This window comes from Amblyomma mixtum, chromosome 4 (genome assembly GCF_055824585.1).
Source record: "Amblyomma mixtum isolate Tamu chromosome 4, ASM5582458v1, whole genome shotgun sequence".
Classification (NCBI taxonomy): Eukaryota; Metazoa; Arthropoda; class Arachnida; order Ixodida; family Ixodidae; genus Amblyomma; species Amblyomma mixtum.
The window spans coordinates 96,699,156-96,721,283 of NC_143015.1; the positions used below are offsets into that span (position 1 = coordinate 96,699,156).

Here is a 22,128-nt window from a genome sequence, read left to right on the forward strand (position 1 = left end):
GGCTACATGTCAATACGTGGACGCTGCGCTGGGGAGGGCATTCCACAAACGGCGCTCTGTCTTGAGGCGCCGCGATGGAGCGTGGAAGGGGATTATCGCACTTGTGCTGCAGCTCAGGTTGCTGCTCCTCTCCGTCCGTCTCGCTGCATTTTGCCAGCAGCACCTTGGAACTGCTGACATCACTCCCCCAGTAAGCAGGGATCGGCCACCTTACAATGCTTCATGACAGCATTCAGTAAGCTCCTCTGCCTTGCGATCATGCAGTTAAACCAAGACTTCTATCACTGAATGCAGTTGCTGTCCAAAGAAATGTAACAAGAGTATTGTCCACAAAATAAGATCTATTGCTATTACTTTTACATGACTTCTACTCCATTATTTACTACCTCGCAGCCATACAGGTCTAGCAAAATATACTGCTGAGGAGCGAAAACAAAATATGCTTGCAATATCCGTTCCCTGTCATCACTGTGTTTTGTGGAAAAAAAAAAAAAAGAGTTTGGCTTTAGTTCGAACTAGCTAAGCAGATATTTAGTATTATTAGAAACGTATTTGACTCCATTTGAACCAATTTTTATTATACACACTCGCCTCGCAGCCAAAAGTAGAGTTCTGCGAAAATCAAAGTCAGCACTTTTGTCCAGCTTTGTCCTCTCACCATTGGAGTACCCATCACTTTGAGCACACACACATTTTTGTTTACGCAAATTTAAGTGCCTACTTTTAAGATTAATATCTGTAAAAACAAATACATTCTCGCCTAACATTGTACTTAATTTTAAAACAAAGCCCAACAGTGCACCAAGCAAAGAGTGCACATGCTGTCCAGTCGAGCTTGAAGCACTATAATTTTAGAAGGTACAACAGAATCGCGAAAAAATTTGTATCGTGCGAAATTTCACATCATTCAAAACAAACAAAAGCAAGCAGCATGGAAATGCATACACGCAGAGCTTTTATGGCTGACGGAATTTATTTACGGCTGTGCGGCCACAATTTACTTCTCATAGTGTGTACAGCGCAACAGCCGATCACAATGTCATCGATGTAAAGGCAACCCTTAGTGCTCAAGGCTGCAGTCGAGCCTCGCGCATTCTGCAGCGGCGCGGGAGTGTTCTGAACACCAGAAATTCTGCATACTGCACACAACGCACACAGGATGGGGAATGCATGGATTCACATTATCGCAAAATTAGTATCAGCTGTGCTTGTGTCACCGAGATTCTGCTGTACTTGAAAAATTAAAGGCTTCTGCATTTCTACAAATTGAAATGTGCATACCCTGCTGTCTGCTTACACTGGGCAATGCAGCAGGCATTTTTAAAATTTTCTTCAGACAAGGTGGTCAAAATACGAAGAATGTTTTTCAGTGACAAGCTGTCAGTCATGGCAGACATTCTTGTTTAGGTTTGCTGCACACACAAAACAGCCTCATTTCACTGTGCTGCACTGCTTTGGCGAAAAACTTTTTCTTCGTTTCGAAGGCTGATATGGCATTGTCTGGCCTATGGATACAAACTCGCCAGTGGTCCTCACAAGCAGACTGTGCCAGTTTTACCATTCATTAGTTATTTAGTCACCTATTCTGATAATTAGCATGGTTTTCACAACTCCTGAAATCTGCCATAGCTCACATTACGTTTGTGAAAATATTTTCTCTTTTTTGAACACATTACTTTCAGAAACTTCTGAAACTGTCCATGAGACAGCCAACATAACAAAACAAGCTTTGAATATAGTCGCACCTGCTTATAACAATACTGAAGCCCCACAGGAATACCACTGTTATAACCGACAATTGTTGTGATCAAGTTATGCAAAAAAAAAAAACTTTTGAGCATTTAATGGCAGAATCCCAGAGGGGCTCAATCGTTCAAATTCCTGTAAAAGCTCGTTAATTTAAACCTGAAGGAACTGAAAAAAATATTCGAATTATCCAAGAGTGAATTATCGAATGACCCCAAAATATCTGCAACCACCTGCACTGCGGTAAATTTATTTTGTGAAAGAGTGGAGAACGGTTGCTTACTTTTGAGATGAGAACAGCACGATGTTGATAATCTTTCACATTTCCATAAATGCTTTATTGCTTGCATACTGTCGGGAGCGTTGAAGCAGAACCGCTCCAAAGTGGTAAAGGCCTCTCCCAGCAACCTTCACAGTGAGGTGCAGTGCGCAGCTTCATAGCTCCTGCTTCACACCCATCTCAAGTGGCAGCATCAAGTGTGAGGAGGCTCTGCCACACTAACAGTGGACAGCACATGACGAGCGTGCAGTTTCGGCACAATACAGTAACCAAAGATGTTCAGAGACATCAGGGGGGGGGGGGGGGGGGAATAAAAAGACCAGCGACACGCCAATCAACACCCAAAACAGCACACAGCTGGGCTCAGTCAGCTGGCTTGGTGGTGCGAAGCTCGGGAAAAGAGAAACCGAAACTACACGGCCCGACTGTTCTGGAGATTGGACCATGCATTCATCATCACGCTTGAAGTCGCATGCACGTCAGAGGTGCTCGAACACCTATGCAGCATAGAATTCAGGTCTCAATCGGGCTACTTGGACGATCACTCCTCCTCTGTGTCGCCGCGACATGCAAGCATTCCAGGCACGCCCAGTGCCTCCGATTCATGGTCGCATGCTCTTTTCGCTTTTGCTGCACCCACTTGGTCTGCCACTCAGCTCCACACGTGCGTGCTTTCGCGTCGTGAGTGTGGTTTGGCTTGTGCAGTTGCAGCGTTTCCACGTTTTTCTTTTAAGGTTGAATTGCAGTGACCAGCTTTAACTGTTAAAACTGATAATGTGGTAAGATCATATAAGTGGTTTATTTTTACTATAGAAAGCACAGTAAAGATGAAGGTGCTGCGGTTGTCCATTGTTTTATCAGTTATATCGTTGTAACTGGTATTGTAATCAGTGGGCTTGAGTTTATTTGCAAATTAATCCATTCGTACCAGATTGAGCTGCAAAACTACTGTACCATTACACAGATCTGAGCCCCTCCTATCAACCTGGGACAGGGGACGGCGATGAAACCAACCTGGTGGTGATGGAACCGGTGGCCACCGCCGCCACCCCGCTGCTGGTTCCTGAAGTTCTGTGCCTCCTGGAACGGGTTGGGGCCGTTGCGGTAGTGCGCGCCAGTGTGCGGACCAAAGCCGTTACTCTTCCGCTTTTGCTGCAAAAGGCAGAATTGAAAGAAGAAAAAAAGAATATTCCGGCAACATGAGCAGAAGCTAGGTCACGAGTGCTTGCACTATGCACAACTGCATGATGGGCATGTATACCAGGCTGATTCTTGAACAGTATCGCACGACCATCGACCAGCTGGCTTGTCAGAGCCTTACCAGGGCGCGTAGTGGTGAAACAAGTGCTTGTTCTAACCTTGCTTCGCCACCCTGCACAGTAGTAAGGCGCCGATAAACCGGCTGCTCGATGGTCGCACGATACTGCTAAAGAATTGCGCCTAGCATATGCACAAATTCTGTGGACGCAAACTCCCCCATAAGGGAGTGACGCGATAGTATTCATGGGTCCCTTCAGTAGCCTGAGGTCCCTTTGGTCACTTGGCGAACATGGACACTGCTCTTTATTTAATTTATTTCATTGCATTTTAACTTTCTAGACATTTCTTAATTCTTTTTGACAAGATACACAAGGCCTCCCTTAAACAGAGTCAAATGACAACTGCAGTCTGGATGGAACCTGACCGAGTCAATCTTACACACACACAAAAAAAGTGAGGGGTGAGGGGGGGAGCTTCCCCTGCTCACAATGACGCTACACACCTTGCCCTTGTCATACTCGTCATCGTAGTTGTCATAGTCGTCATAGTACTTCCGCTTGTCCCTGTAGAAGCCGTCCCCTCCGCCTCCACGGCCATTGCCGTAGCCATTGTGGTAGCCGCCGCCGCCTCCTCCGCTCGCAGAGGCCTCACGCCCCCAGCCATTCACGGCGCAGCCGTACTGCCGCGAGCTGTTATTGTGGAAGTAGCTCATGATGTCAGTCTGCTTCTTGTTGTTGTTGTTGTTCCCATTCCAGTGGGACGTTGGCGCATCCTTGGGGGAGCCGTTGACACTAGGCCTCGCGTCCCACTGATGAACCGTGGCTGCACAAGAGGTGGGGGAACGACGGCGTGTCACTACTGCTTTGCCGCCTCACACATGAACCGAAAACAGCTCAGAAAAGGGATGGGGGGGAGGCACGGTCAGGTCTCAAGAGTGCGTTAGTGCATCCCCAAAAAAGGAATCTTTCTCCCTCCCCCATTCCCCAATTTCATGTTCCGTCCTTTCCCAGTTTCCCCACCAACAAGGCCACTTCAGACGATCACAGTGTGTAAGGTCTCTCTCCAGCATCGCATCCTGTTAACTCCATTTATCCGCTGTCCTCCAGGTTCGGCGCTCATGTCTACATCTCCCAACGGGAGTTAAAACTTGTCATCTTAGTACTTCACGCAGCATCCAGGTGGCAGCAAAGACTGTGGCAACCAATGAGGGCGAATTCTGCAGTGCCTTCCTGTCGACGCAAGAATCTGCACATCACATACGTCATGCAAGATTAGGCACAGAAAGATGGCACACACACAGCAGCAAAGTCCAAGAAGCCCCATGCCATGCAAATACAGACGGGGCTACAGGTACAGTAAAATACAGAGGCCTACTATCCCGCCATACCAGTGAACTAACTGCCTACGCAGCCGCAAAAAAGGGAACGGCCTTTGTAAAGACCCGGAATACCGGAGAACCGACACGCCGAGACTGCCACACAATGCAACGGGCCCAGCCGAGCATAAACATGACGCACTAGGATGACAGCTTGAGTAGTGTTTAGAAACACTCACTGGCATCCACAATGCTCCCTAAGAGGGAGCACTGAACTTAGAGAGATGCTCCCTACGAGAATGATCACCCCACGCGTCCCTATGACAGGGCACGTCATTAGAAGCAAATTAAAATTCTGCTCCTGGTTTAAGACGGTTGAAAACACAAGATGCTCCTCCCTCTCAATGCCATATTTTTGTTTAGAGCCTTGTTAACATCGCACCACAACTTCCCTTCAAAATAAAACAGCCTCCCCCCCCCCCTCCCCCCGAGGCAAAGAAGAATGAGAACCCCCGCCTATAACCATGCAAACAGCTGCCCACTGCACAGGTTCTGTGTTCACCTACAAGCGACACTGACTGCAAAGCATTCCCCTGCCTACAGCAGCTCCCAGCGAAGGCAGGCCAGCACCTTTTCCCATTACCTTTGCTGCTTGCCGAGTGTCGCCGCTCGGCAGCCAGCGTTTCCTTGGTCCGTTCAACCCACTCATGCGAATCACTGCTGTCGTCCGTGTCAGCCGTCACACATCCGTTGCTGGCGGGAGCCGGCGTCGGCGCCGAGTTCGGCGGAGGCACAACAGGCCGCACCGGGGGCTCGACGTTGACGCTGCCGGCCGCGCAGGCAGGTTCACCCTCTGCAGGCAACGTGTCACTGCATCGCGCACCGTCACCAGGAGGCCCAGTCTCCGCGGTATCGACGTCGATGACGCCAGAGCGTTCGTCACCAAGAAAGGGCCGCAGCAGCTGCTGTTCTTTCTCATCCGCAGAGGTGGTGGCAACGTCATCGTCCCCGTTGATGGGCTCGGCTTCCTTGTGGGCAGTCTCCTCAACCCCTGCCGAACCTTCGACGCTTTTCGAAGAAGCAGCAGCAGCAGCATCCTTCGAACTCCCAGGTCTCGCTCCGTCGGTCGTAGCAGGTTCGGTCGATGCCACCGTCGCTGCCGGCTCGACGACAGTCCAGCCCGGAAACTCTTCGGCCACAGGCTTGCGCGCCTCGCTGGCTCGCTCCTTGTCCGTTACATTCCAGTCTGTCGTGGAGTTGACGCTCGTCGTGCTGGACTCAACGGACACTGCGGGCGAGAGAAGGTTGACATCGGACACCAGCCACGTTGACGAACACTTTGGTTTTGGGACGTCGGGCGTGTGATGAGTTTGCGCTATTGCACCGCCTTTCCGGCGGTCAATCGTGCCATCAGTCCTATCACAGTCCGAGGCATCCGACGAGTCCCCAGCGTAAGGGACCAGGCTCATGTCACCGAGCACAAGTGGTGTGAGTGGCTTTTCTACGGGCTTCTCCGCTGGCTTGTCCGTCGACTTTGTTATCGTCACTGCTGATGCAGAGGGCTTCAACGGCGGCACAGCGTGCGACGACGAGGCTGATGTCGATGGGGAAGAAGAGCTCGCTGCTGCCGCTGTAGATGGCCCACCGATGCCAAAGGCAATCTTCGGCCGGTTAGCGGGAAGCGGAGTGCCTGCGGCCGTCCGGAGGGGAGAGGGCTGGCTTGCCGCTGCGGCAGTGGCTACGGCTACGGCTGCGGGCGACGAGGGAGACCTGGGCGGGGGCTGCTGCCTTGGCCGCTGCGGGGTGCTCCTCTCCGCGGCCACGGCTGCAAACGAGCCAACGACCTCGGCGTCAAGAACCACTCGCCCGCACGCAGCACACGCAACCCCCGCCACCTCCTCACGCCTTCGACAATGCCGTACCTCACACTTTTCCACCATCTCACGCACACACATTTGCAAAAAGGACCAGGAGCTCTCTCTCTCTCCACTAGCCCCCCCCCATCAAATCAACCGACACCACTCAAGACTTGTATAACCTTGGCAATGCACTCCTATAACTAGGATAAGAAACATATGCACTCAGAAATAAAATATCATGTTTATTGTTGCTGGCAGCACTACAAAGGAAGAAAGCTTCACAATGTCCCATCAATCAACAGTTCAGCTGCAAAGTGCATCACACTAAGTGTGCCCTGTGAACAGTCTACCACAGGAAACGCTGCATAATGAAGTCCGGTAAAGCTTCACACGATAAAAAGTGCTCAATAATGCTCATCCCCCATTCAAACGGCATAAGCATGCCTCTGGGAAAAAATGAGCTATCATCACTCTTGGGGGAACTCAAAACTTGCCGCGGTAACAGCTTTGTTCTGCCCCGAGGGAACAACCTTGGCAGAAACCCGAAAGGACTCAAACACAAAAAATAAATAAATAAGAGCAGTTGCGTGACGCCGATAAACCATTACGCCGGTAAAGAAAAGCGCGACACTTAGAGATGCGACATCACTAACTCATAATGCCTCACTGCAACAGTTCTCTCACAAACTTCCACCTATGTCCCAGCGAACTCACGCAGATGGCGTGAGGCTCGCAGAAGCAAGCATCCAATCAGGGAGGCAAGATGATGCACTTACAGAGTTGCCCGTTCCGGAGCGGCTCCGAGGTTGAATTCCGGCTGGACAGGGTGGCAGTGGAGTTTGACTTCTGTTCAGACAGCAGGGAAGGGGAGAAAGAAAGAATACACTAGTGTCAGGCAACACACAACGCCAAAGCCTCATTGTGTCAGGCCAATTCGGCAGCCACAGGCACTGACAGGTGTAACATCCAGCCTATCAGTGGTCACACCAGTGAGCACAAAGGCGCTCCTGCGGTGTCCGCATCAAAACAAATTTGCAAAGGCCCTGCTACTGATAGCAGAGACACCAAAACTAGCCGACTGTCTGCTCACTTATATTTTTTGTCTTCGCCCGTCTCTCAATCTTTTGGCTACACAGTCGGACTCTGACATAACCAACGCGAAGAAGATTGCTAAATAGTTCCAATATATTGACAATTCAATAAAAAATGGCAATAGATAAGCCTATCAGTGAGCTAGAAGTAAGAATACACAGTGCCCACGCTAGTGACGTACTTCTTCCTGCAACGTGCCACGTGCCGACATACTGGGAGCGCATCCGCTCACTAGGCCTAGCAAGGCCTAGCTACAGCAGACGGTGCTTTGGAGCCGGCCACTGTTAACACATCTAATCCTGTTGCCAGTACAGTATAACTAGAATAATCTTTCATTTAAATTAGGCTACAGTTGGTGACCACAACACCTTCGGCAGCAAAGCCCACCAGGCGAAGGCAGCTTCTAGGTTCCGGTCAGTTAGGTTGGCTTCACCGCATGGCAACCTCTGCACCACCGAATGCCGCTTTTTCTGCGTGACACCGGTGTCACGGCCAGCCTCAAACACAACCCCTACTCACTTCGTCAAGCTGTTTTATACTGCTACAGCGCTACAGCTGTCAGCATGTGCCCAAAGTGATGCCTTTCCGCGCAAAAAGTTACTGCGGGAAAGCTAGAATCGTCACTTGCAGAGGCATGCCGCGCTGTTCAATACACAGAAGAACCTTGATGACACGAATCTCGTGGGGTCAAGAAAAATATTCGCTTCATCCGAAATCTGTATCATACGAAAACAAAATTGCAATGCAGAAGCAACAGGAAAGGCATTCACACAGATCTATTTATAGCCGAGAAAGTTCGGAACACCTACAATTTTGTACATTGCACAATTTGAGAACTGACATCAACCTGAAATCCATATCAATCGTTACCATATCATTCAGATTTTTACCATATCGAATGTTACGGTGAATGGGAATTCAATAAATGCCAGTAGCACTGGTGCCTTCTTTACTTTTGCCCAGGATTATCTAGGGGACGCTTTGCCTGTTTGATATAAACAATAATTCGATATATCCGGATGTGTGATACAGCCGGGATCAACTGTACACTCTGAAGCCAAGAATAAATGTTCTATTGCCTGGTAACGCTGTCTAATATGCCTAGTGCGAGCAGTGTGTCCGCCAACCACAAACTCTTAACAGGCTTCCCAAAGGGAAGCCCTTAACCAACAGCACTGACCGACAGTCACAAAATCGCAGTAAACTACTTTGCATCTGCTACCGTAGCATCACATGTGGCAGGCTTGATGTCATCGGAGCTTGCTCGTGAAATACTAGTAGTGATAATGCCCGAATTTCAGTCTCTAGACGTTTTCTAGCTCACGAGAGTGCCATTCTCAGTGACAATATCCCCTTTATTGTTAGGACATGGTAATGAACCAACACGGGCCAATTTCAACTCATCCTCAGTGAAGTAAGAAGCCCGCACCCACCTTGACGGTGTGGTTCTCCTGGGACTCGGGTGGGGTGCGAACATAGAAGAGCACGTACGCCTGTTGGTTTAGGACTTGGCCCAGGCTCACCTGATGCACCTACAGATTGAGGACCGAGGAGAAACAAAAAAAAGTAAACATGGCATCAGAAGCTTGGATGGACACCTCTCCTGAACAAAGCGCGAAGCAGAGATGTGCGGAGTTTTTAACACCCCAAAGTGACACATGGGCTATGAGGGATGCCATAAACAAGGGCACACAGCACACGGGAGTCATTTTATTTCGCCGCCATAAAAATACGGCTGGGCGTCGCAACTGGAATGGATCCCACGACCGCGATGGCCATATTTCAATAACTTGTAGCAAGCTACGTGCTAAATTTGCTGCAATTTTACCACTGCATGGCACAAAGGAGTGCAAGGAAATAAGAAAAGCAAATGGAGTAAGACACCCCGTAGTAACAGAGCTGCTGGAACAGTGCCAATATACACTCTAGTTTACCGCACGGTGGCATGGCAAAAACTTTTTTTTCATATCAAGGGTTTTATGGGGTGCTTTTAGGGGTTCCCTGAGCACCTAAACCCATGCATGCCCCAACCTCAACCCCTCCTCTTACCCACTCGATTCTGGGGCTAAAAAAATCGCGCTGTAACCACTTACAAAGGACTTCCCACAATCCAGCCAGCCATCATTAACTGAATTTCGTGCACTTCCTAAAGGACTATGAGCCCGCATGCTCTGGAAAACATGGAAGCCAAGAGACGTGCGGTCACTTGGCATCTTTTGAAAGCAGTCTTGGGTTCCCTAGGATTTCAAGAACGAAGGAACTGAGGACCCCCACGGCAAATCTTTCGGTGCCTGATGCACTGGACGCGGTGTCCCAGAGGCAGAGATAGGGGCCAGCTTGTTCGACGGCCCTCTCCAAACGCCGGTAAGTGATGAGGAGGAAGAAGGAAGGAGGGAAAGGGAGACAGCTCACCCTCGAGTCGTCCATGCAGTACCAGCTGCCGTTGGAGTTGCGCACAAAGCAGAAGTAGTGGCCCGAGTTGCAGCTGGCTCCCAGGTGGACCAGCACCGCATTCAGCCGGTACGTCACCGGGTCACCCTGCAAGGCAAGGGGCGGCGGCCATTACGCTTCCCACACTTTCACACAACACTTCACTCGAGCAACGAGAGGAAGACGCAAAATCCAGATGCAAAGAAAGCACTAACTGAAATTACAGCGAAATTTCAACAACTCAAACATGAAGGGGGAACCAGAAATTTGTTCAAGTCGCGCAGCGCAAAGTTTGAGTTAAGGGGAGTGTAAGGCCGCCGCTCATTTCCAGCTGCAACTACTGTGTAGGGCGCTGCCCTCGCGGAAGGGGCTGTCCATTATGAACGAAAGCCCCTTCAAGCTCAGTGCAGTAGGGAGTTGGTCTTTTGACGCACTGCTATCTTCACGGTGTCTCTATCAATGTGTGGGGGAAAACGGGAACCCTTTCGTAGCTGGTTTGCCGAGCCGGCAAAGAGAGCCCAGGAAAGGACGAGTAGAGCGTTTTTTTGGCGACGTGGGGAACGACATCCATTCCTCACTTTTATCCGCCCGCTCATCGATCACTCTTGTCCGAGCGCCCCACCGTCTGTGCCGTACCGGCTTCTCGCTCATCTATTCTTTGCATATGACACGCACTGAGGACAGGGGGTACGCATCTGTGCCAAGAACTGGACTTGCAGTGCGAGTGGAGAGGGGGGCGGCGGTGTGCTTGGGACAGGTCGGAAGGAGAGCCCCGACGGGAGAGGATGTGCATGCCCTTACTGACCAGAGAGTGGTGTAGTATTTGTTTGTTTTTGATTTTGTTCTCTTAGAGAGACCCTGGGTTTGGGGCTGAGCTCAACCCACGGGGTAGGTCAATGATTGGAGAATTGATGTTTGGGGCGGGCCACTGAAAATGACCACCCCATTTCTTTGTTTGTTACGGTTATAAAAACCGAAGTGAAGGAATGGAGACCAGCCTGCTTCTTAGGCTCTAACCTACTAGGTAGAAGAGTAAAGTAGCGCAACGTTTGTTTTTCTTGTAAATTCATTTCTGCTGTTTCCAGTTTTGCTCCTTGTACATGTTTGCTGTAAATATATGCTCTTCTATCTGTTAAATCTACAAGAACGCCTCCTGGTCTTCCTTCACGCCGAATTTACCAGAGGAAGGGTTTGCAAACCTTCCTGTGAAGAATCTTTACTGGGAGCCTTTCTATTTTTAGTGCACGCTCACGGGACTGAACAGTCAGTTGAAATACCGCATTTACCCAATTCCAACGTGCACCTTTTTTCGGAGAAAATACGTCTCAAAATCGCATGCGCTTTGGATTCGAGTACAAACCGAAACTGCCCCATAGCTGCCCATCGTCACCGCCCTTATACGATGTGGGAGCTCACTAGCTGCTGGCAAACATGGGAACACGTTTGCTCGTCGTTTTCTGAGTCGCAGGAGCCGCTTTCAACCGGTGTGGTGCTTGTCATTCCTGTCGGTGAGCATGGCACAAAAAAAATTCACGGGACGAACCGCCTCGCCTCGGTTTTGCTGCCTTTACGACGTGAGTAGCAAGCTATAGCGTCGTCGTAGCGCGAGTGTGGTGTTCTCCGGCGGGCTCTCCGTGCGATATCGTTTTTGAGAATGGATGCAGCGGCCATGAAGAGACGTCATGTCCACCACGAGAATAGCTTGAAGCGCAAAGTTATTCCGCACGCAGAACAGAGCGGCAATAGGCATGCTGCCCGTCATTTTGGTGTGCCAGAGACTTGTGTTCGCGACTGGCGAAGACTGAAAAAGTCAATCTTCGAGTGCAAAATGTCAAGCAAAGGCCGCCACGGTCCGCAAGCGGGGAGGTTTCCCGACCTTGAAGATGAGCTGGCTGACTTGACGCAGCAGCTTCGTGTGGACCACATGCCCGTCACCACCGAGGTGCTCTCAAGAAATGCGGAATTCCTAATGCCATAGACGGCACTCAAGACGAGCGATGTTGTGGTCGGAGAGTGAGAAGGAGCTGTCCGAGAGCGACAGTGAATGAAGTTCGGGTGAATAAGCCTGTTCTCACCTCAAAGTATAAAAACGGTTGCAAATTATTTTCATTCCTGGAAATCGCATGCACGTGAGAAGCGGGGCTTGTAGTTTTTTTTTTTTCGTTACCGATATTGGGCGCGCGTTGGATGCGCGTTGGAATTGGGTAAATACGGTAAATCAAACGTATGCATCAAGTAACTGCGAAATAACAAGTGTACTAGTAAATTTCACAGGTTCTTTATCTTCCTCGCACCAGGGGTGCCCCGTCAGAGACGCTCTCGTGATGAGTTGAGATGCAGGGGTAAGGCGAACACTTGAAGTTTTATATACAGATATTTACAGCGTATAGAAGTTTAGACACTCGAGACAAATTAAACGGCAAAAGGACAAAACAACAAAAAAGGTGGATCTGGCTAATACTAGGGGAGGCCCCTACTCGGCATAGCCGAAGATGCGTAGCATCTCACCTTAGCCCAGAACCCTTTTTCTGGCGCCGGAGCCCGGTTTTAAAGACCTCAAAGGCCCGGCCCACATTTGGTGACACCCAATCATGTTGCACTCTCAACATGATTGGCTCTTCAAGGGCATGTCCAGCCCTCCGGCTTCTACAAGGTAGACCACCCTCTCTACCACAAAATAGAAACAAACACAAATACACATTCGTGCCAGCACATGCGCGAATCGGTACCGCGGGGCGAGGGGACACCCGTAGTTCCCGGCGCGTTCGCGAGCGGCCGCGTTCCAAGAAAGGAGACGCTTCGCTTTGAGCGCCCCCAGCCGCGTTCCGATGACCCCGCGTACACTACCGATCCCTTGCAGTACTGTTGTGCTAATGAGCCATATATGAGCAACCCCCGTTGTGCAGTATGCCACTTACGTGCTTGTCCGACATGTAGGGCCGCAGCTCAAGGTGCTCGGGGTAGCTCACGTGCTTGGTGATCTTGGCACCAAACATCCGGTTGGTGTCAAACCTGCAAAGGCAACGCGTTACTGCCGTCAGTGACTCGGCCAAGCAGTAAACAAAAAAAAAAGCGACCCACACGAAAACTGTTACTAGAACTCTGTTTAAATCTTCCAAACACCGCATACACAGTAATTTAATATGAACTGAAATGCTAAATTTTGCAAACGCACTCTGATTACTCTACAGAATTTTCCACACTGCTTTTAGTTTTCGAAGCTGTCAATCCATGAGCAATCAATGCCAGTGCGATGCCGCAAAAACGCTATACTGTGCATAGGATATTGTTACGGACGCAAAATCTTTACTCAAGGTAGGCTGCGTACCAGGCGTACCAAGTCAGTTCCCGATAGCGTCCAACTGACCCAACTTCCACTTCGACTGCCTTGTCTTCGTCAGTCTGTGACATTTGCCCCTCACGCAGCTGAAACCCGCTGGGCGAGTTATGCTGCATCCCGAGAGCAGCATGGCTTCAGACAAGCGACATGTGAGAGTTCAGTTTTCGCAGAACGGCGACCAGTTGCAGTGAGGCGCGCAATCTGATACGAGATGCCAGTAATTCAGGCCACAACCACATAAGGGCCATCACAGTGGACCAGTAGCTTTTGGTGCAAGCCGCGGCACCTGACTAAGCGCCAAAGCCAGACAATATAGCCCGAAGCGCAGACAACATGCCAGCGGTGGCTATCGTAGCAGTCCCTGAAGCGCTCTTGAGAAGCAGTGGACCGCAGGTGGGCAATCCGACGAGCTTCTTCAGCTAAAGACAGGATCTCGGCGATACAAAGGTTGTCACCGGGAGAAAATGGTAGGATGGTGTCCAGGGTGTCGTGAGGTGGGCGAGCGTACAACAGGTAGAATTAACCGTGTCTGGTCGTTTCATGAGCGGCGGTACTGATGGCGTATGTGATGAAGGGCAGTATGGTGTCCCAGTTCTTATGGTCGGAGTCCATATACATTGCAAGCGTGTTGGTAAGTGTTCTGTTTAAGCGTTCCGTCAAACCATTTGCTTGCAGGTGATATGGTGTTGAGTGCCTGTTGGTAAGCGTGCACAAATGTAGCAGCTCATCAACGATATCAGCCGTGAATTGGCGGCCTTGGTCACTGATTACCACTTGCGGTGGTCCATGCCGTAAGAGGACAGAGTTCAGAAGAAATAGCAACACCTGATGCTCGGTAGCCGATGGTAGAGCATCGTTTCACAATAATGTGTCAGGTAGTCCGCACAGACCACGATCCAGCAATTGCCATTTGGAGATTAGGGAAAAAGTCCGAGCAGATCAATTCCAACCTGCTCGAACGGACTGCTGGGAGGTGTCACAGGGTGAAGTAGGCCAGGTAGAGTGGAGGTAGGGCGTATGTGGCACTGACACTGCGTGCAACTGGCCACATATTGTTCCGTCGTGGAACGCATTTTCAGCCAGTAAAACCGCACCTGAGCTTGATGGAGCGTGCAAGCTGATCCCAGATGTCCGGAGGCAAGGTCATCGTGCATGACACACAAAATGGAGAAGCACAGAGCCATTGGAACAACGAGCTGGTATCGCGGACCCACAGAGGAGTAGTTCTTTTTCCATAACAGACCGTCGCAGATACAAAAACAGCCTGTAACTCCCTGACGCTATCCAAAGCTGCACTTCTTTGAAGAATCATGTGAGCAGCCCAAGGCCACGACTCCTTCATGATCTCCTTCTCAAGCATCTCTTGGACTTGCTCGTGAATTACTTTGCGCCCTGACGGAGTCACACGATAAGGCTTTTGACGGATTGGGCGAGACGAACAGGTGTCGATAGTGTGACTGGTGCAAGACATGGGAGTAGAGGATGGTCCACTGGGCTGGGAGAAGTCGAAGACAGCCATGTACTGCAGTAGAATGTCTAATAGCAAGCTACGTTGATCGGCACTAAGCATTTCGTTGATCATGCTAAGAATTTTGCGTTCAGCGCTGGACTCTGGAATAGGTTCAGCCGGGGCAGCTGTGACTGACTCCACAGCTGGAGGAGCATCGGGTGCACACAAAGCGAGTTTTAAGCCGCTCGGCAAAACGACGGGTTGAGAAGATGGATTAATTATCCACAACCATGCACTGTCATTAACAAAGGAAATCGGACAGTGCGAAACTATAACATTGCGCTTTAAGCAGGTCAAATGTATGGGTTCCACTAGAGCATCGAACATTTCATGGTTGGCACGTGCAGAGAACACCAGTCGCAAATACAGTACAACCTCGTTAATTCGAAGTCATCGGGACCGCGAGAAATCTTCGAATTAAGCGGGTTTTCGAATTAACCGAACACACCAAGAAATAATACTTGGGCAAAAAAATTTGTTGCAGGAACGTGTTACCTTTATTCGGCATATTTTGAATTACTACTGAAAGTAATCAGAGATGCTGGTTTGCCGCGTCCGGTAGTTTGCGGCTCCTAAGGTCATGCTCTCAAGTTGGTCAAATAGACGAAACATCTCTGAACTTCCACCGCGGCACTCAACAAAACTGCGGATAACGTTCAGCGATCCGATAACTTCACCAAGAGCAGGTGCTTGGGGAGGCTCGTCGGTGTCGTCGTCGCTATCGTCGCTGTCATCGCGCATGTTCGTACCAGCAGTGATCTCACTCTCCAAGTCAGAGTAGCCAGTCTGCTCTTCGCTCTCAAAGTTGATATACTCGGCGAAGCCGACTGCGTTGGACTCATCCTCTGCGCAGAGCGCATTGATGCGGTCGCAATACTCTGCTCCTTCTTCGTCAAGAGTAGTAGTACATGTGTGGTCTGCATCGGCATCAACAGTGCTTTCACTGGAAAAACCAGCGTGTTCAAAACAACGCCTGATCACTGTGGGCTCCACTTGTTTCCAAGCGTACACCATGAGGCATATGGCTCCGAGGAGGTCGATGGAGTACTCCTTGCCTCTAGTATTTTTGACTCGTTGCTCAATATTGTGGACAACGTCGAGAGGGGCACGCCATGCCTTTTGGCCAACTCGGTCTTCGAACAAGCGCTCTTGCCTGCTTCCTGGATCAAGCAGAACTTCTGCTGCAGCGCTAAAGTCTTGTACTTTGGCATTTCTTCACTGCTACGGTCGCAAAGCTAGCACTTCTGCACAGTCCCGCCCAAAAAAACGGCACAGTAGCCGACCCCTAACCACAGCGCACAACACAAAGAAATGGCGCAGGCGAGACCTGCGCGGCAGTGGTGGCGGCGTACTTGCAGCGTCGGAGGCACGGGGGAAGAGTGGGCAAAGCACACCAAGGGATGGAATGGGGGCGAGGTCACGTGATAAAAACCGGTATGCCCGCCGTGTTGCAGTGAAGCACGTCTTCTCCTCTGCAGGCGCGTGTTTCGGCGCACTGTGGACCGATTTTTGTGCAGAGAGTGCTCCGGCTGGGGCGCTTCGCCTATAAATCATCACCATTACTATGTGTATTTGCCTCGCGGCTCCGTAGGGCCGTCATTTCGCTAGGTTTGCAGCGAAACATGGATCAGACATTGCCGCATAGCAGTCCAAATTTTCGAATTAACCGGGCTGGCGCAGGCCGCCTGTTCGAATTATCTGGCCAAATTTACATTGGAATATACGGGACCGCAGAAAACCTTCGAATTATCCGGGATTTCGAATTAACCGAGTTCGAATTATCGAGGTTGTACTGTACACCACTCTAAGTAGTGTTGGTCCTGGTGCTACCTCGGAACATTGCGCGGTCAAGAATACTGAGGCGCTCGGTGTGCAGCAAGCTCCACTGCGTTGATTGAAAATGGCTGTGATGGCTGCTGCAGAGAAGTGAATGTGTAGACACAGAAGGGCGTCTCCCAGCGGGACAATTCCTCTCGAACTATCTGGCGGATAGTGGAGGCGAGATAACTAGCGGAAGCAGTGTCAATTGCAGCGACTGTTGTGACTGTGTCCAACTGACCGACCTCAGTGTTACTCGCCCCCACTTCAAGTACTCAAATGTTCAGCAGTGCTGTGTGACATTGGCAACGGAGTTCAGGCTGTCCTTGCTTAGAAGAAATGTACAGATGTTTTCAGTGAAGCCCTTAAGCAAATGGCCCATTTTGTCCACGTCAGGCATATGAGGTGAGGCTAATCAATATACTGTGTGCAAGTCTCACTGGGAAGCTCAGCCCGATGAGCCAGTGTCTGCTCGGCCCTCCTCTTGTTCGCGGAGGAGTCACCAAAGCACTTTGTAAGTTCTTCCACAAAACGTGACCAGGATGTCGAAGTGTCTTCATGATTTTCGTACCACGTAAGGGCAGTGTCTGTGAGCGAGAAAATGACGTTCGTTGGCTGATCGTTTGTATCCCAGTTGTTATAACGGCTCACTCGTTGGTAATGCACAAGCCACTCGTCCACATCATTACCAACTATACCCGCGAAGGTGCGGGGTTCACGGTAATGCGGCCACGAGCTGCTGAAAGCAGGCCTGGGGGTGGCTTCTCCATCTAGGGACATCTCGGGCGTGGTAGGCGGTAGGCCAGCAAGACGTCGACTCCAGCGAGGTTCAGGCGGATGCTCCATTGTTGGTTAGGGCGTACCCAGCAAGCCTCCATCAAGTAACCTTTACTCAATGTCGGCTCACGACAGGCGTACCGAGTCAGTTCCTGATAGTGTACAACCGACCTAATTTTCACCTCTTTCTCACTTCGACTGCCTCATCTTCGTTCGTCCGTGGCAATGTCTATCAACGCAACCAAGAAGTTGAAATCCACCGACTATGGTTCAACATGTTGCAAGACATCTCTGCTCATTAATTTAGTCATAGTTATGAAATTTTCAGGGCACATGTATTTTTGTGCGCTGATTCTAGATATGTCATTTAATTTCGTGTAAAACAATTCCTTGAGCACACATGCACTTTTTATGCAAGTATTTTGCGGAGAGTTTTGAAGAAAATTTGCTGCAGGAAACTAGCTGATATGCATCCCATTGGGTTCTCTTGACACCAAGGAATACAATAAGGGTAAAATTATCATCCTGGCTATCATAGAACTGGAGTAATAGGGTACTGAAGCTGCCACTTCAGAAACAGCAATACACACTTTCCTTCTCATTTCTGAAGCGACAACTTCAAAGTATTATAACTCAAGTTCTATGATAGGCAGGAAGACAATTTCACCCTTACTGTATTCCTTGGTGTCAAGAGAACCGAATGGCATACATTTCAGCGAGTTTCCTGCAGCAAATTTTCCTCAAAACTCTCCGCAAAATACTAGCATAAAAAGTGCATAAGTGCTCAAGGAATTGTTTTGCATGAAATTAAATGACACATTTAGAATCAGCACACAATAATACAGATGGCCCCCACTCACCTCTTGAACTGGAAGGTGGCCACATTGGGCGCCCGGTGCACGGTGAACCGCTTCTGGGCCATCACCTTGATGTTGCATCGGGGGCACTTGTACGCATTCTCGTTCTGCAGGAGCTCGGGCTCCACAAACTTCTCCAGGGCCTTCTCCAGGCTGGAGGCGCTCTGGGAGAGAGACAGAAACGGGCACCACTCTTGAGCACAGGGCCCCCTACCTCACCACAGAACCCAAGAACATTTCCAATCACAAAATCGCAAAAGATGCGCCGACTAACCACAGCGCCGTGCACGCTTGACTCATGCTGCAACGAACAAACACATTGCCGTTTTCTGAAGTTTCTAACTGTATGCAGACTATGAAATCTTCAATCTCAATACTTTGTTATCACAGGCTCAATGATTATCGTAAGCTTGTGATTAAAGGTGACCGAGCTCATTTCTTTATCCCCCCCGCCCAGTCTTCAATGCAGTCACATTGCAGTCAACATTCCTCACTTATCGATATGCTGACTGATGTACTGTCTCCCTCACGCCCACCTGATTGCATGTTCACTTATATCATTGATGTACAGTCTTTGTCAAAAGTAACCAGGCTGCATGGTTTGCTTCTAGCTCGTACACTGGAGCCCTTACAGCTTCCCTGAAGCTGAAATGGTCGTTAAAGGTAAGGACTGGGGGTCTTCTTACCTTCCAACACCTTTCGATCTTTAGGAAAGCCAGAAGGGCTCCACTATACAAGCTAGAAGCAAACCATGCCGCCTGGTTACTTTTGACAAAGACTGTACTTTCCATTCCTGCTTGGATACATCCGGTGTTTGTGGCATTTTATGAATAAATAAACAAACTAGTCACTTTAAAAACTTTTTTTTTTTGAAGTGACACACACAGCAAAAACACCTCGTATGACGTAATTTCACAGAACTATAACTTCGTATAACCAAAGACCTCATCTCCCACATAAGCTCTTTCAAAAGATGTGTCGCATGAAGTACCAACAAATGCGAAACACTTTCCGCCACGTCAACTGAACCAAAGCAACCAAGCTAGAGAGCAGAATTAACAGTTCCCTGACCTCCCACTAGCATGAACACTAAGGAAAGGAATGTACGAAAAAGTTATAAGCAAAACACTAAGCAAACAAATGAGTAACTGTTGAAATGCATCGTCTAAACAACTTCAACCCCCTCCACCGCTGCCCAACATCAAAGAACTCCCAGCACCTCACCTTGATGTCGAGGATGAGATCCATGAAATGGTCATATGTGTTACTCTTCTCCTTGCATTTCATGCAGATCACTGCGGGGAGGACAGAAGAAGAAGAAAGCCACACTTTAGCCACGAGGCAAGTCAATCCGCTCTAATTAATCCCGCCAAAAATAACGAGGCCACTAAACATTGTGGGAAGCGCATCTAAACGCTACCAAAGACAGCAGCACCATACCTTGACTACGGTGGTATCCACCAAATATCTCATTCACAACTGTCGTCTCTTTGCTTGCGGGGTCCAGCCTGCGAGGGGAAAGAGGAGAACTTTCAAAAGCAGCCCACACACTCACAAGCGCCCATATTAAAAGCATGCCCGAAACAACTACACGCAAGCTTCACACCGCTACGCACCATTCAAACAGCCTCAATTTTTCAAGAACGTCGGCAGCTACGCTGCATAAGCGATTCATTGAAAACAGTGGAGCTCCAAAATGGTGACAACTGCCAACAAGAATGCAAGCTAGCGAGTCCGGTCAGAAATTCACGTGCTCAAGCTACTGTAGACACAATCTGACATGAAACCCCCTCCCCCGCCTCCCCCCAAGTCCAGGAAAGTGCTAACAAATGTAAACCTCCGGAAATGAGTGCAAAACAGTCCCCTAAATGCCAAGCAAGTCTGCCTGAGCTTACGTATGCTCGAGTCAATGAGCCCATGCTCCGGGAACTTCGGAACGTAAAAAAAGAAAATCCCCATTGAAGACAGTCTGAGAAGGAAGTAAACAGGAACAAAAGCATTACACTGCGGTACAGCCAGTCATGGTAGGTACTGGAACGAACAAATCACCGAACATGTCGCACAAGACCTGCATGTCACGCAGAACAAGCAGATGCTGCTGCAAAAGTGCATTTAGAGGTCTAAAGCAAAAGTAACAATAGTCAACACAAAGGAGCACATCGGTGCAACTCAGCACACAAGGCACAGCTGACAACGAGAGAGTCTGCAAGACAACGTGCTGTAATTCCTCAATGAAGCCCATCATCTAACACCAAGCACCCAGAAAAGTGCAGACAACTCTCAAAGCAGAGTAACCAACGGGAGCCTTTTTAATGCACCAAACAATGACGGGGTGAAAGCGAGAGTTAAAATTAAGCACGCTTGAGCTTGCTTATTTCACAAGAGTCCACTGTGAAGGAGCAGTAAGAGTGCTCCAGTGACAATGCATTGGCAAGAGCCCACTAACATGAAAGAAATAAGAAAAAAATCACAGGGACACTCCATTCAATTATGTGTGGGGGAACCCAACAGCACTAGCAGCTGTTGATGCCCTTACCGGAAACGATGCCACTCGCGGTCCAGTGACGTTACTTCCCTACAGCCACTGGGTGGATATTGCATTTTGAACCCATCGGGGCTTCTAATTAGCACTACCACTTCGAAAAAAAACTGGGAGAACAGTGAAGGTGGGGCACTCACTTCACACCGCCCTCGTAATTGGAGAGCGCAGCCTTCCACAGGTTGTCCACGACATAGCGGAGGAACTCGTGGGCGTCTTCCTGCTGCCCAAACTGAAAGTGCTTGGCTATAGCTGCAGGGGGGGGGGGGCAGAACAGAAATCGAGAAGCACTCAGAGTGAGAATCGATAAGTGTCCCCGAGACCAACAACAAATGCAACCAAAACACAAAAACAAACACAATGAAGTGGGGCTTTAGGTTTCCAATGATAACAGCTGGTAGGAAGCACGAAAAGGTACTGAAGAAAGATACAAAGCTCCTGCAACGTTTAAGTCAGAAAACTTTTTGCGACTTTGGAACTGGCAACAGAAAAAAAAACGAATTAAACAACACTAACTGTTCATTTTCACTGTCTTTTGGTTGTTTCCGCAGATATGAGCTACTCAAAGTTATATTTTTCTGGTTGTGTGTTTACTGTTGGCCCAGCTACAAACAGTTTGCCTCTTATACAATTTTACACTTTATTAATGCACAGCCTTTTCATCAATTCACCTGCATCTGTATTTTTTTTTCCTCAGTCTCGTTTTTTCTTTCTTTCTCACTCTCTCTCTCACTCACACACTCACTCACTCACACACACACTCACTCACACACACACATTTCGTGCCATTAAGTCGTTAATGAAAGTGTTCTGTTTAGCTCTCTCTAAGCTGCATACCAACTCCACATAATGCCTTCCCCAAATAAATGCATCCCCTCCATTAATCAACAGAGTTTCAGTTTCAAGTAATTTCAATTCGCATGAGTGTAAGCTTCATGCCCCGTAATAAACACACCTCCCAGGTCCACATGTAAATGTAGCATGTCGAGTAACTAACTGTTTCAAAAGGGTTGAGACAACGTAAAGCAATGATCCTCTGCCAGTGTATGCTCTTCCAGAAGACTACAACACGAGAGAGCAGGGATGTCCTCATATGCCAAACACGGCGTTAATCGGCGAGTGTGACAAAACCTAGCGGCCTCCTCACCTTTGAGCCGCTGGTATATGTACAGGGGCTTGATGGCGTCGCCGGGCTTCTCCAGGGCCCGCTTCATGTGCCTCTGCAGCTCGCACATCATGCAGAAGTTGATCGTCTTGCCTGCACACACACATACACACACCTCCCGTTACACATCTACTCCACAT

General features: G+C 49.3%; 1 protein-coding gene across 3 annotated transcripts in view; it reads right to left on the reverse strand.

Annotated features, from left to right (window-relative positions):
* The window catches only part of LOC149347521 (uncharacterized), a 35,822-nt gene that overhangs the window by 5,666 nt on the left and 8,028 nt on the right, over nucleotides 1-22,128 (reverse strand). The window contains exons 5-16 of one of the 3 annotated variants that reach the window (XM_089587171.1): nucleotides 21,971-22,081; nucleotides 20,964-21,075; nucleotides 19,725-19,792; nucleotides 19,509-19,579; nucleotides 18,288-18,448; nucleotides 12,901-12,994; nucleotides 9,965-10,090; nucleotides 8,986-9,084; nucleotides 7,237-7,306; nucleotides 5,245-5,889; nucleotides 3,789-4,108; nucleotides 3,041-3,178 (exon numbers count right to left, since the gene is read on the reverse strand). In XM_089587171.1, the coding sequence (XP_089443297.1) occupies nucleotides 3,041-3,178; nucleotides 3,789-4,108; nucleotides 5,245-5,889; nucleotides 7,237-7,306; nucleotides 8,986-9,084; nucleotides 9,965-10,090; nucleotides 12,901-12,994; nucleotides 18,288-18,448; nucleotides 19,509-19,579; nucleotides 19,725-19,792; nucleotides 20,964-21,075; nucleotides 21,971-22,081 (2,015 nt within the window). Of the gene's footprint in view, nucleotides 1-3,040; nucleotides 3,179-3,788; nucleotides 4,109-5,244; nucleotides 6,427-7,236; nucleotides 7,307-8,985; nucleotides 9,085-9,964; nucleotides 10,091-12,900; nucleotides 12,995-18,287; nucleotides 18,449-19,508; nucleotides 19,580-19,724; nucleotides 19,793-20,963; nucleotides 21,076-21,970; nucleotides 22,082-22,128 lie in introns of all 3 variants that reach the window. The other 2 variants (XM_089587170.1, XM_089587172.1) reach the window with 2 other exon arrangements.